Source organism: Ciconia boyciana, chromosome 3, assembly GCF_034638445.1.
Source record: "Ciconia boyciana chromosome 3, ASM3463844v1, whole genome shotgun sequence".
In the NCBI taxonomy this organism is placed as follows: domain Eukaryota; kingdom Metazoa; phylum Chordata; class Aves; order Ciconiiformes; family Ciconiidae; genus Ciconia; species Ciconia boyciana.
Window position 1 is genome coordinate 128,280,061 of NC_132936.1, and position 15,214 is coordinate 128,295,274.

The 15,214-nt window shown below is 43.0% G+C and overlaps 1 protein-coding gene across 1 annotated transcript in view; it reads right to left on the bottom strand.

The window, feature by feature from the left end:
• CFAP61 (cilia and flagella associated protein 61) overlaps nt 1-15,214 on the bottom strand; it is a 113,243-nt gene that overhangs the window by 21,750 nt on the left and 76,279 nt on the right. Inside the window, exons 20-23 of the mRNA XM_072857652.1 lie at nt 13,883-14,057; nt 6,389-6,681; nt 1,670-1,997; nt 1,087-1,178 (exon numbers count right to left, since the gene is read on the bottom strand). Coding sequence (XP_072713753.1) covers nt 1,087-1,178; nt 1,670-1,997; nt 6,389-6,681; nt 13,883-14,057 — 888 coding nt within the window. The remainder of the gene's footprint in view (nt 1-1,086; nt 1,179-1,669; nt 1,998-6,388; nt 6,682-13,882; nt 14,058-15,214) is intronic.

Below are 15,214 nucleotides of genomic sequence, written 5' to 3' on the forward strand. Positions count from 1 at the left end.
ATTTTCTAGCAGCGAAGTACGGAGCATCCCTTCCAGAATATACTCTTTTCCTACTAGTCTAGAAATCAACTGAATTTCACAGATAGACTGCGAAGTTTTATCATCTGTATGCATTTATAGCACCTTATTCCAAGGAGGAAAGAGGTTAAGTGCTAAGGCTGAAAGCATATTTTAGTGAAATCCAGCTAATAGTATCCTATGTCCTCTTTATAGAAATTGTGCATCTTTTGAGAAAGGCAAATATCAGAAAGTATGGAAACGAACATCTAAGAGGTTCAGTTAGTTATGCAATTCATACGTGTTCACCAGCTGTACCTGATCTATACAACGTACCCAGGCTTAGGTGACTGGATTTGTTCTTATGCAAATCTGATGGCAAATACCACCACTACCTTGATGCGCTGTGTATTAAATTTGTGCTAGGAACTTCAAAAGCAACGCACTCCATATGACCGAGAAAATGACTTGTCTCTCTCTACAGAATCAAGCAAAAAGAAAGCCATTCTGAAAGAGAGAGTACTGAGGAAAAGCCAACATGATAACCTCCCAGCCTGCGCTGAGACAAATGGCTCAGGAACCAGGCACAGTGCTAAGCCACCAACTCTGGAAAGAAAGGGTGAAGGAGCTGAGCTGTAGTGCCCCATTAGGGAGCTATCTGAACCCAAAGTGCTACAAATAGTAACAGAGTTCAGGGCATTAGGGCTTGACAAGTATTTCCTTGGACCAAAAACCCCTTCAGTTCCAGTTGATTTCGTGGCAAAGGAATTAAGAACGGCAGTAAAGAGGTTAATCAGATAATCTTATCTGTATGTATTCCACATTTACAATACGACGGTGAATTTACTTTAAAATAAATTAAATATTCTCAAATAATCACAGAGATTTGTTTTTATGTGGTTTGTTCCACTCCAGAGTATACTGATAAGTCCCAGCTCTGGAAGGTCTCTAAATACATACTCAAACCCATGCTTACTCAAGGTATTTTTTAAGAAGCATGGTACTTATGCATGTACCTGTGCTGTCCTAAATAAGAACATCTTTCCAAATGGAGGACGAAGCAAAGAAAAGTTAAATAATGTAACTTACGTGATCACACAGTGCAAGTTCTAAGTCCAAGCGGATGGGGATTTCTGGTTTGGAAATATGCAAGTAATGATAACCTCCAGGAAGAACACCTCCTGCCATAAATGAAAATACGAGATTTATTAAATCATAAACAAAGAAGAAAATAAAGTATTTGTTCACCTTCCTTCTCCCATAATCTTATGGGAGATTATGAAAAAAAACAAGGAACTTATTTTGTTTTGGTGGGCTTCATGTTATAAACTTTTTTTTGGTACTCTTACACATATTGGTGCAGTAGCCACACATTGAAAAATTCTGATTATAGTTTTCTTGATCTTGAACTTGGATAAAGACACTGAGTTTCACTAGAAACACTCCATGTTTACTGCAATATAAATGAAAGCACAACTGGGTCCGTTATTAGGACAAATCTACAGCATAAGCTTTTATTGCAACTCACCTCTCTCCACTGACGATATAAGGAGCTTTGAGGACTGTACTGCCATTAGATGGCATCTTTGGTGAGATGGACCTACCTGTATTATGTAACAGCAAAAATACCAAAAAGGGTATGAAAGTATGACAGAAATCCATTTTGACATACCTTTAATTTTACATCCTTTGTACATGGGGATGAGTCTATCTGTGCCTTCTGGTGGCTTAGAAAAGGGCTTAGGGGTTGGATCAAAGAGATTCAGCATAGATGCAGCAAGCTCAAAGCCGATCTCTTTTGAATTGAAGTTGCTGTGTGTCCATTCATCTACATAATATCGCCTGGAGTACTTTGTTAAAGGACCTGCAGCCCTGATACTGACATCATTAGTACGGAATTCGGTATCGATCACAAGTCTTCCATCAAAAACAAGGCAAGCATCATTAATTGCCTTAAAGGTTTCATAATCCACTGTCCTGTAGGCAAAGCTAAAAAATGCCTAAAAAAGACGTAAGTGTAGGTTATTATACATTAGTTACTGCCTAATTTCATAAATCAAAACTGACACTTCATTCTGAATGTTATTTATTTTAAAAAACAAGAACATGAAATAAAGTATGATTTTATATACACAGATAAATCCTTCTGATCCAGTATTTACAGCTACTAAAATTAAAACAAAGACAGTAGAGGGGAGAATTACTAAACTAGACTCATCTACTTCTGGTTATTAGATTACTTTTCTTTTAAAAGCTCTAATATTAACTATGTCAAACAGCCTGAGTGGATGTGCATATTTTCTGTATTAGTATGAGCATATGAAATAGACTTGAACCCTTTATGAAGTTGGCTTTCTTCTTTCACGTGCTCAAGCCAAACTGAAAAACTAAGTAATAGAAAAGTACAATTTACTTTGCATTTTAGCAGGATAAATGTACATTACAGATATTTTTCCAACTGTTGTGCCTAACTGTTTACCAAACTATGTTACTATGGCTACCAGCACAGGGATATTCAATGAAATGGAAAGATAGGAAGCTCAAATTGTTCAGAGGAAATGTCATCCTCATTCAAACTACAGCGGCAGAATTAAAGCCAGTGGAAGCTGTGGAGGTCAAGACGTTTGTGAGAGGTATAAAAGGACTGAATATTTACATGAAAATAAAAGCATTCAGATTTATTATACTTGATAGTGACGTAGATTTTGGAAAGCACATCCAAACTTTTTCAGGACTGAAACACATCTCTAGCTATTCCAGATCTGGATAATACTTCCTTTAGGAGGCAGACTAATCTGTACCTCCTTAGTGCTTGGGACTACTGCCCCTGCAGCGGCTGGGGCTGGCCACTCTCAGAGACAGGGCACAGGTCTAGGTGGATGTCAGATCCATCTAGATCAGCCAGGTCAGGCCAGAGGAGGCTCTGTCTCTACGTAAAGTACTTGGTACACTGGGCAGTCAGTTACCGAATCTGGTAATGAGCACAGCAGATACCTGTTCGCTATGTTTTGGTTTGCGGGACTGAAAAAAGATGTAACTTCCATTCTTTGAAAACACTGCCTGTGCTGTCTTACTCCTCCTTACAGAACCGGCTCTGAGGTAGGGATTTATCTTGGGACCAGCATCTACTGAAGCCGTGAGCTTGCCTTCCCCACAGGAAGATTTCAAGGGCACTGAAAGGAAATCACCCTAAATCCTTAAGTTCTTCCTCTAAGTCTCAAAGAAAAAAGCTAGTGATAATTCCCTTCTTTTGTCTTCTTGTGGCACCTGCATAGTCCCTCTCCTGGGACACGAGGAAGCAGATCAGACCTCATCTCCCCAAAATAGGAGCTGAGGCAGCACCACTGCGACAAGCACTACAAAGCAGGCAGTGCTGGAAGTGGCTACCAATTCGTCCTACGCGTTAGGCATCGGTGTGGAACAGATGTGCACACAGCACGTCATGCAAAATGTGCTGGATGCCTGAAGAGCTGCTTTGAAATCCAGCGCAGCGCGAGAGCAAGGACTGCAGGGTCCCGCCACAGCCCTCGCCTTTTGTATGCATGCTCCGCACAGACTCCGTGCATTGATTAGCAGAGGGGAGCTTTCAAATCGATTTAGAATCACGCACATCTGACATTTCTCTTGATACGTGTTTATCTGGTTTTCTACATTGCCTAAAAGCGGCTTTAAGGAGGCAAAAGCCCATCTGAAATCTGGAACCAAAAACGCGCTAAGGACAAAAGTGCCTATTCAGATGAAGCCAAGAGAGGCGCTGGGGAATGTAAAAGCCACGTCACCTGGAGGTGTCTCAGTTCTGAAACATGAGAAACGAGGAGCAGGTAAGCAGGGCCAGATCACTCCAGCTTGGAACCGGGGGACATGCACAGAACAGTCCCTGCCCCACACCCTCACCTCCGTCAGAGTGCCGCAGACAGCAGAAGCAGGAGAAGCTACAACTATGAGCAGCGTCTTCGTAGTTGCCTCTTACAAAGGATAAACTGAAAGCTGGCAGAACAAAGGTCCCAAAAATAGTGTAAAACAAGAGTGCACACTGGACATTGAGGGTTAAAAGTAATAAGAATGACAAGGTTGAGAGATGTCTTAAACAAGATCATGGTCTACAAAGGGTACAGATGAAGACTGACCGTCTCATTGCTACAATGTAGTTTGTGAAGCTCCAGAGCCTTTATAAAGAGCCTTCCCCTTCATCAGTGCCCTCACCTTTTAAAATGATTAGACAAGTTGGATGTTGCTGCCCGCCATCAATAAATATTACTGTACAGGCTGAGGAAAGGGTGAAAAGTTATCAGACAAGCATGCATTATCTTTCTGCCTTCATCTTGAACAGCCCGAGACATAACTGTATCAGGGCAAACCAGCATCAGTAATAAGTCCTTCCCTTAGTGTCAGCCTCAGGGAGGACACAGTTGTGACCTGGGTAAAGGTATTACCCGATTATACCACCAAAGAGCTTTGCTGAGGACTGAGGGCAAGCGTCAGATGCTCACGACCGGCTGGATGAGCCAGCCAGAAGAAAAGGCACAGGAGAGGGAAGCAAAGGCAGCTGGAAATTGTAGCAACGCTGGTAAGGCAGAGATGCAGCAGCAGAGGAGCCAGAGCCTCTGAGCTTGTTTGTATATAAAACAAGTAACAAGCTATGCGCAGTTAAGGGAGTTCTAACCATCTAGGAGATCCAAAATCCGGGAAGCTCTGCCCGTGAGGGCAAGGGGACCACACGGCCCCACGTCCTGCTGGCTGACAGGCAGGACGGTGTCACTGGAGGGGAGGGGACGGCTGCAACCTCCAGGCTGGGAGCCATCTGTCAGCCCGGGAGGGGAGGGAGGCAGGGAGCCGCTTTGGGGAAAGAGGAGATTTTCTCCTGTTGTTTTTATCCTGCAGGACTCAACAAATTAAGCCCCCAAGAACTGCCAATCAACAGTTGATATTGGCTCAAATCCCAGAAGGCCCAGAGCTGCTGCAGTGCCGATTCCTGCACAGCCTGCTCCCTTGCGAACACAGCTGCTTTCCTGGCGAAGGTTGCTCTCCGGAGCCCTGTCCTCCTCTGAGCCTGTCCTCCCAGGCAGCTAAAGGCAGACACAGGAGCCACGCAAGACAGCTGAACTGGTTTTGGAGAATATAAAGCCCCTGACATCACAAGCAATTGCACGTCTCTCATCTTAGAGGCTGGGTAAGAGACCTCGAGAGGGAAGAACCATGGCTGGAGAAAGGACAGGCATGGGGCAGGAGGCACAAAAGGGCAAGAGAAACAAACCACAAGGAAATGAGGGTCTTGAAGGAATGGCACAGGCAAGATGATGGGGAAAAGAGGGGGGGCTGATGGGGAGGTGGTGAACAGATATTAAGTTGCAAGAACAAGAACCGCACTGAGATCTCTGTGGAAGGAGGGTAAAAGCAGAGGAATTTCAGGGAAAGAGGAGAGAAACTGAAGAGCTGCATATGAGGAGAGAGTGGGAGGAACATCACTACTGATACGGGGACCAAAGTCAGGAGACTGCTAGTGGCTAATAGTGCTATGCAAGGTCTTCACCTCCATCAGGAAGGGCTTAACTATCCATACGTTAAAAAGAAAAGGGCTGGGAAAACCCAAGGACTTAGAGCTTTCCAGTGCAGGGAGCTGGCAGGGACCAGCAACTCCTGGGGAGCTCTCCGGGGGAGGCACACGGCTCTTCCTTTCCAGAATTACAACAGACTTGCTGCACAAAGAAGCGTGCACGCAGCGGGGTGTGTTGAGAGGGCCATACGGCTTCCTACGGATGCACGTGTTGAAGTGACTCTACCAGAAGCACTCACACACATAGATTAGCCCAATAAAGAAAAACAGAACTATTCTGCCCATTAGGAAAGACTAAACCTGTCCCAAATCTCACAGTGGGGCCATACTTGTGAGTGTGCGTATCATTTACTTAGATATTGATACTATAGATGAACAAAAATGCAGTCATTAACGCAGAGGAAGAAAAATCTATTTAAAATATATTTGAATTAAGTTACATAGTAGGCCTCTCTATCCTAACTTTATTGGCTTCTACTATGACTTAATCAAATCTTAATCAAATGCACATAACTATAGACAGGAGTTACTGTATGCATTTAAATAATAAAAGGATTTCTGGAATTATTTAGAAAATTAATTAAGAGTATTTGTCACTCAGCAGTGAACAACTATTTGTGAGTCAGGTGACTTAAATACATTCTAATCCAAATCAGCCAGGGCATTAACAATGGTTTTATTTGGATTTTTAAAAAACAATCCTTTAGACTAACAAGTGAATGTTCAATCTTCCAGAGACAATGAGAAAATAGATAAACCAACGAGGGACTATCTAAATTTGATGGCCTTTGTCTTAAAGAACAGACTGAAGGAAATACAATGAAAGCATATACTTACTGAACACTGCAATTTAAACGGTTTTGTATTAGTAGTGAAAGCAGCACACGTGATAAGGTCTGGGTCATTGCCTTCGTTCCACCGTGCCAGGATGCTGTCATAATATACAGACACGCCAGCTTTTGACAGTGCCTCCTGAACAGCACTTTCGATTTCGTTGTTGTTAAGGCAAGTAACATTTGAGCTGAGTGGAGGCTGTACGAGATGTATGCGAGAACCATCAATTCCAAGAGATAAGAGGGTTTCTACCGTGGTGTAAATGTCAATTGTATTCCCATAGACAATGATGTTCCCTAAGGGGAAAAAAGGGGGAAAAATTTCTAAGATGTACAATGAAAACCTTATTAGTATAACTCAGATGATAATAACACGAAATTGCTCTCTTTGACCCTCTTATTTCTCTGATGCTATGAAGCAAACAGTGTTACCTAGCAACAGTAGCTAAGATAATTTAGTGAAGAATCTGTACAAAACATCCCACAAAGTAGGCAAGTACTTAAATAGAAGTATGACATTCATTCTGACCCCATAATTTGAAATCATTTTGATTGAAAATCCTCTAGTGGGGAAAAAAAAAAACCCAAAACGTTTTTATTTTGTTCTCCCCTCCCTCCTCAATTTTGTTCATTCAAAGGACTTAGTGGAGGGGGGGGGGCAGGAGCAGATTAAACACATCATGCAGAAAAAACCCCACCAACGCTGGAAAGACCAAGTGATAGAAAACAAGCCATTGTGCAATATGGGAGGTCACCAGCGCTGCCACTTCCTTCTGCAAAAGCCTAATCTCCAGACAATGGAGACGCCCCTGCAGACATACCCCTGTGCCTGCTGCTTCCTATCTGCCGGCACCAAACTGCCCCACTGAGGGGCACGGGCGGCCGACGCTCTCGACAGGGAGCGGCTGGCAGCTCTGCGCTGCTCTTTGAAGACAGCTGCCTCCCTCCAGTGCACGTCGGAAAACGCCCCAAACCTAAATGTCTCAAATACGTGCTCCAAACCAGCCAGCCTCTGTCCTTGCACGCTGCCTAGAAATCAGCAAGCTCCAGACAGACATTTCTGATCAGTTGGTATGAAAACAGCGTTTGGGTATTGCTGCTCCTTTTGCAGTGCGTTGTCACTAGAGCAGAAACCACTATTTAAACCAGCTCTATCTTTCCACCCACTGGGTGAAGGGAGCTCGGATTCAAACCCACATCTCCCACCTTCCAGGGGAGCGCCCATAACTAAAGCTGCAGGCTCTGTGGTAGGACCTTGCAAATTCTCTTACTGAAGCAGTGCCACTTCAAACTGCATAGTTAAAGCTGAGAGAGAATATGTGAGGATGGGAAGGAAGCAGGTTCTGTCTGAGCATAATGTGACTCTCCAGCCTAACGGCTAAAGCCCTCCTGGCAAAGAGGGAGGCAGAGCTGGGATGCGTCAGAGCATCTGTGTGTTTTATCTAAGGATGGTTTAATATAAAACACATAAGCGTTCCTCTGAGCAGGGACTGAAACATGCTCCTCTCCTCCCTGTTCCCTCTGTCTCCCTGCTTGGAATAGGAACATTTTTCTGCTCCGTGGTCCACTAAGCCTTCAAGTAATCCATGCAAAATGGCACAGCTTTCGTAGGACAGACGGGGACTCCTTTCCCAGTGGCTAAGGACCCTTTGCTATGAGGGCCACATCCAAGCTCCTGCGGGCTCCTCCATGCATGCAGCAGTAAAAGCATGCGCACAACCACCAGCTCTGCGTCTGTGCTGTGTTCAACCACCCCAGCAACTCGCTCAAGCTGCAAGGCCAAGGTAGATGGAGGAACACCCGGCCTGTGGATATCGACAGACCTTCAGTAAGACAGCAGCTCCTACACGTTAAGTCTGATGGGTGTTTCAGTACGCCAAGAATCTCATCTGTCAGCACAAGGATGCATCAAATGCACGTTCCCAGTGTATTTCATGTCCCATACCTGGGCAGTGCTGGTGGTCAGCAGGTGCATTTATAGCTTTCTGGGAAACTCCTGGCAGAAATAGGAAATAACTGAGCCACACCTACACAAGCTAACATGTAAACGTCCTTGCAATAGAGGACATCGTACACTCCAGCATGGAGCTGGGAGAAAGGAAACCGCAGAAAAGCTAACACTTTTCCAGGTAATGTGTGTAAACCAGAAGAAAGCCAGTACACAAATCCCAGGCCATCCCAGGCTTGTCCAGTCTTAGACTGAAGCTGAGGGATAACACAGAGCATACAGGGCCTCGTATGAGAAGACTAACGATATGGCAGAAGTTTCTCTACAAGCTCTATGAAAATAACTTGCAGTCTGGCGTTGAAGGAAAAGCGTAGGGTGGAATGTACTAAAGAAAAATCAGTGTTGAAACATATGAGGTGTTTCAGGAATGGCCTTTAATTGACATAAACAGCAGCTGGCACTGGCTCCCCACAGACTACATAGCAGTAACTGCAATCAGAATTTGGACAAACAACTGACCTTCCTACGTAACTGGCTTGATCTTGACTTTTGGCAGCATTTGTTTTCCTACATGGCACTGCAGTAAGCACTGATGAGCAGGTAAGGGGGTGCCTCATGCAACTAACTTGCACTTTATCTCTGCATTGGCATTTATGTCTCACTACAAGTGATAGCATCCCCTACAACCTAAATTTTATTATTTCATAGGCTAAACCAATTTCACTGGGACCATGTTTTACTGCATGAGACAGAGCAATACTAAACAGAGCATTCACAGAGCCCTAACTCCCGAGAATATTAATGATAAAAATTGTTAACAGATGTTCTATTATTCCCCTTTGACTAGAAGGTTGTTTTATTTGTCCATATCAGTTTGGCTACTTGTAGCTGCCAAATAAACATAACTCTTCATAACTGCCAGAGAAAAGAATTGCCCCATGATTATACATGCTCAGAGATGATGGAAAGCATATTTTTACTGTTCACATCAATGACCAGAGGGACAGAACAATTTTACCTGCAAATGTATTCATCTGAAATCATAAGAAGAAAGATATCTTACTACTTTCATAAATATAATACAGAATACATATAAAGTGTGATAATGGGAATTCCATCCAAAGTGCACATTGCTAAGCTGACTTTCCAAGCCAGAAGAACCCTTTCCGTTGCTTGTGCCTGCCAGGACGCCTATCTGCAGGCAGTACTGTCCTCATGAGAGAGACAAAAAAGAAGGAAGACATAAGACTGATCCATTTTTTTCACTGCTGCAGCAGGTGTAATGCAAGAAGTAAACAAGCAGCATTAGTGGTGAAATACAAACTTCCATATATTCATTTTTAGTAATCTAATGTGCTAATAGTGCAGGTAAGAATGTGGTACGTGGATGCTGGCAGCCTCACATTACATTTACACATTTTCAATTAGCAAGGGGTGAGAAACATAAGCAGCTGAACAGGATGCAGTGGCTGGGAAAGGGGAATGAGAAGTGCTTACCAAAGGCATAGCCTAGCAAAGTTTTATTCTGACTCTAAGGCAAGCAAGTCTGGGCAACCAAGAGATCCTCCCCATTCAGCAGAACCAACCTCTTTGGAGGGAAGTTCAGTTATTGCATTATACATTGGCATTTCTGTATATACGAGATCACATTCAAGCCTTGCATTTCTCAAGGAAAATTAAAATTCTGTTTTATGTGGTAATATTAAATACAACTACATTAGATCAAGGAAAGCAATGCTCCTTTACTGACCTCTTGTAAATCAACAATTTACGGTTTCTGCTTATTACAATATTAGTGGCTTTTTAGATTACAATGCTAGTGTCTAGGAACTACAGATATTCATTATGGACTGAAATTATGTTCACTGGACAGATAGCAGTTCCTCAGGATGCTTTTATTATTTAACTACATGAAAATGTATCTATCTGTGAGTAAACATAATAATCTTCCATGGAAAAAAGCAACCATAAATAAAGACCGTTAGAGTAGTTTTATCATTTATTACTAGAATGTCAGCGTTCTGCGGCAGAGCAGGCTCATTCATTTTCCACAAGTGGAAGCACAAGATTTCAGTGACCCTAGCATGACCTGAATCTTTTTAGTTTGCAAAAGCTAAAGGAGAAAACCAGTATTAGCTAAAGCATCAGTGGCTCCAGTTGGTGATTCATGCACTGGAATTTTAATGGGATAGTATTCCTACAAACACGCTTTTAATAAGGCAGTAAACTATGTTTAGGTAAAGAGAAAAAATAATTGCTCCATTTTGGGCCATTAAAGCAGTTTTGTTCCTTACTTTACTCCCATCCTACTTTTTATTTTCATGGAAAGTGCAGAGCTAATAGGAGATGAATTTCAATTAGTCACAATTACAGTTATAATAGGTTACATGCATTAGGCGGCTGGGTTTCATCAGAGAAGCTGCAGCAGCAGCCATTGGGGCTGGTGCTCGCCCTGCTCCCAGGCCCTCGGCAGCAGGAGACCCTTCCGGAGCCACCAGCACAACCGGCCGGGGGCAAAGGCCTCCGGCCCCAGCCCAGGGTACCACGCCGCAGCCAGCCACGGAGCTGGCAGCAGCAGAGGTAGCTCGCTGCTTCTCCCGTAGGCTCCTCGAGCAACACCTGCTGCTGAGTGCCGGCCAGCTTCTCCCGTCACCTCTCCTTGCCTGAAGCGAGGAGGAGCCTGGGGAGGAAGGCTGCAGCAACCACGCTGCTGCCCATCCTTGGTGGTGCAGTCACTGCCGGGAGCGCCGCTGCTTCCACCATGGTGTGCATGCAACGGTGTGCATGCAACGCCTCCTGCCAGCACGCGCTACTGGGCTGATCCTGCTCTAGTTACAACCCGCGAAAAAGCATCCACTGATTTCATCCAGAATGAAGTGGTACCCAGAGCTCACAGAGGGAAGAAAAGCAATTAAAAACCCTACCTTAACTCTTAATTAAAAGCTGCTCTCAAAATCAGTGCCACCAAATGAAGATTTCATCCAATTAGGCTAATAAGACTCACTGTGAAGCTCAATGATTAACACTTTCCTTTAAAAAACCTCCATAACTACAGGTGGTCTTGAAGGCACATTCACCATCCCTCGTCCAGGGCTTTTCTCCCCCAGCCGGGTAGCTCCATGCACTTGCCATGGCGGGTGCTGGTGGGAGCTGCTCCCTGCCCGAGCCCCTGGGCTGGCTACGTGGGACCCCAGGGGGGACTCATCCAGCGGCCAAGCCAGGAGAACAGAGCTCGGCACAGCAGGCTTCAGACTACTTTTGATAAACGTAGCAAATGGCTGAATAAGAGGAGCACAAATAGAAGACAGTTGTGTGGAAAAAAGACCGAATATAAGCTGAGAAGAATTATTATTGTATCTGAAGTGGGAGGATGAAATGTCTATTTCTGTGCAGCTACAATAACCAGCATATATAGTTTAGCAGCCACTTCATTTTCTTTAAACATAAGCAAATCCTATTTTTTAACGTCTTGAATTCTAACATGTTTATAGCAGGTTAGTAGGAATTTGACAAACAATACTTTACAGTTTTGAGGAGATGAAATATATAAGGTGTAATATTACTATTTATTGAAGGCAAAACTAGGATCTGGAGAATTTCAGAGATGAAAAGTAAACACAAACGTAAAACTTTGATCATCCCCGTAGAGCGGTAGTGTGGCCTGCAGAGAGCTGACAGACATCCAAATCAATTGCTGAACTCCACAGGAGCCTTGCCTCTGCACCTCCGTGAGCCCACTGCCTATTAGACTGTCTCCAGAATAGGCTAGGGGCTGAAAAGTGGACTCGTTTTCAGAAAGATTAGGGATCTTGGGTGCAGCTACGATCAAGTCTGAAAGAACAACATTCATAAGAAATATAGCTGAAAACAGAAGCAGGGTAAGGAAGAACAGAAACAGAGACAGGTGAAGAAAGACTTCTCCAGCTGGGCACTCTTTATAGCTTACACCTGCAGCAGCAGAGAACGTGAAGTGGAAAGAGCAACGAAAGGGAACTGGAGCCAGAGGCAGGGTAGGGAGAAAGGGGGAGGCGTCACGTCTCCCACAGACCACGTCTCCAAAAAGTCCCTCCAGACCTGCCTCATCAGGAGTTGTGGATTTAGCTTATAACTGAAGACAGGAGAGTGCCTAATTAAGATATCCAGCTTTACACTGCAACAAAAGTCAGTAGCAATAATGAAATTATGATTAATATAATATTAATTTAGTATTAATAGTAAAGGTGCATTCGTCCCAAAGCAGATGAGGTGCTGTAAGACTGCTGTTTGCGTGAAGAGCGATCCTCCTGGGCGCCTTGCATCCCAGCCAGCGGCTAGCTCTCCGGCAGCGCTTCTGCGCAGGTGTACCGGAGCACATTCCAGGACTGGGCACACACGCATTTACATGAAAGGTTAGCGGTAGCAAACAGGGGAAACTAACAACCTCATCTGTTTATGCAAACGCAGCTGTGCATATCAGCTGGACATCAGGTAAAACTGTGCGGGCAGGGGCTGGTATCAGCCGGAAAACAGGCGGAGCGGGACTGCTGAAAGACTCTGTTTACATGCCTGAGGCCAGGAAGCTGTTTGAGGAAAGTGTGAGCGGAAAACATTATCATGTTTATTGCCTCCTGTCCTGATCACAGCAAGACTTGGAGGATGATAAAGAAACTTCCAGTGTCTTGAGAACTTCCCTAAAGGTCTGCCAAGCGGGACATGAACCTTGTAGACCACACCAAATAACTGCCAATTTTCATTATGTTCTCTACAAACGAGCCAGGTAAATGACATCTTTAGGAAACTCCTGTTGTTGCACTCAGTCAACAGGAACTTTCCACAAAGACAGCTTTCCTGCTCTGAACTCTGTCCTAACTCAGATCCGGCACACAGAACTGACATTACATGATTCATTTACTGTTTGGTCTCTTTCTGTAGTTGAAAGTTTAACTCAGAAGCCTGGATGATTCCCTATATTTTCAATAGCAGATGCATTCAGTGAATGAACTAATGAATACATGAACAATGCACACACGAACAATGAATACATGAACAAGGCTGAGGAAATACAGGTATGGTGGACATGTGTGCATATATGTGATTTTAAGGGTTAAAAATAAAATACCGGGAGCCTGCAGTTCTATGTGAAAATCTGTAGCTGATGTAACCGAATACAAAGATGACAGATACTGAAAAAACCCACTTCCTAATTTAGACCTGTTTTCTTTGTGTTACGCTTCAAATCTAGATATTTCTCTATACAACAGGAAAACACATCCACTAATTAAATTATTACTTAATTGGCTAATTAATGACTTCAGCCAGATTTGCATTTGGGACTCATTTTGTTTTATATAATAATTATAGATAATTAATCTATCTCAAGCCTTTCTTTCCTAGCTAAATATGCTGGGTATCAAAAATGACAACAAATTGTAAATTAATCTGGAAAACAAAGCACAGCAGATGAAAGACTTTGTTAGAATTAATCAAGCACCAATTATACCATGGAATTAAGGAAACAATAAGCCTAGAAAACATTTCTGTAAATGTGCATGTGTTAACGAAAACCCTTACCTTCTGAGTTGACAACATTTTCTTTCAGCCAGTGCATTGCCTTTAAGCAGTCCTGATCGTCACTGAGAGTAAAATGATTGGAAGGGACTTTCCCTGTGTGTCTTTGTGGCCACTTACTTGTGACTTCTCTATTAGTTGGGAGTTTACTGATATCTGCTCCAGTGGGAGACAGGACCTGGAAGAAATGAATAAATGAATGAATTAATATATAGCATATAACTTGAAGAACCGTTAAGAAAGATTTAAAAAAACAATGACACAAGCCATTTGACTACCTAAGGGTTGCTATCTTAGGAAAGCCTTCTTAACATTCAGCAGCAGCAAACACATCAGTGGCCACACAGAAAATAGATTCATGCTAGTCTGAGTACACATGCACACAGGTACACACACGTGTGTATGTATTCCACATTTTCTATGGGATATGGGTGACCATTTTAAACAGCAGTGCCAGAACAAGTGAATAACAATACAGGCAAAACACAAATGAAAGGAACTTCACAGCAAACAGCAGAAATGCATAAATATACGGTTGAAGGATCTCTGCAGTTATTTGAGTAACATATACCTTTAAATGACACTTGAAAATTCTTTGTGCAGCAAGACTGCCTCCATCTTTTGTCAGCAAAAACCAACTTTCTAAAATAAGAGAGACTGTGTCCCAAAGAAAGGGCCCAAAACCTGCTTCATGGTTAAAATGCCAGGATTCAGTAAAGTGTTAATTGCTACTTTACAGTAATAAATTCAATCTGAATTATACAGAGCAAAAAAGAGAATCTCATCTATGACTTCCACAGCACCAGTGATGAATGTCCTGAAGAATTCGATCAACTGAAGTACTATTCAGTCATATAAAACCAGGCATGACATCAAAAGATCTTACTTACCCAACAAGTAAATCCTCTTAATCACAGTGAATAATGTTTTATTAGGCATTAATTTGACTGCTTACCAAATAAGGAACAACTTATAAAAAGGACGGACTACAGCTCTGTGTAATAAAACAGAAACCAGATGATAAAAATAATTCCTTCCTATTTTTTGTAGAGCTTAAAAGTGAGAATAGATGACACTAGGTTTTCTTCCTGAAGGCAGATTAGACCTGACTTTTCCCTTGCTTTCTTTATTTTTCTTTCTCCTCCAGTGTAGTTACTTCCCATAACTTATTTTGCAAGTCTGAGTTACCTCCAAACTTCTTTTTCTAGGAGCACTTAAAAGTCATTCAGGCCATACTTCAGCTTTTGTTTCATCCCTGTTGAACAGTGAAAATGGATTGTTGTCTAAAGTGTGGCTCTATCTGAAAAGTGATTACAGAAAAACTGGGGCTTTCTT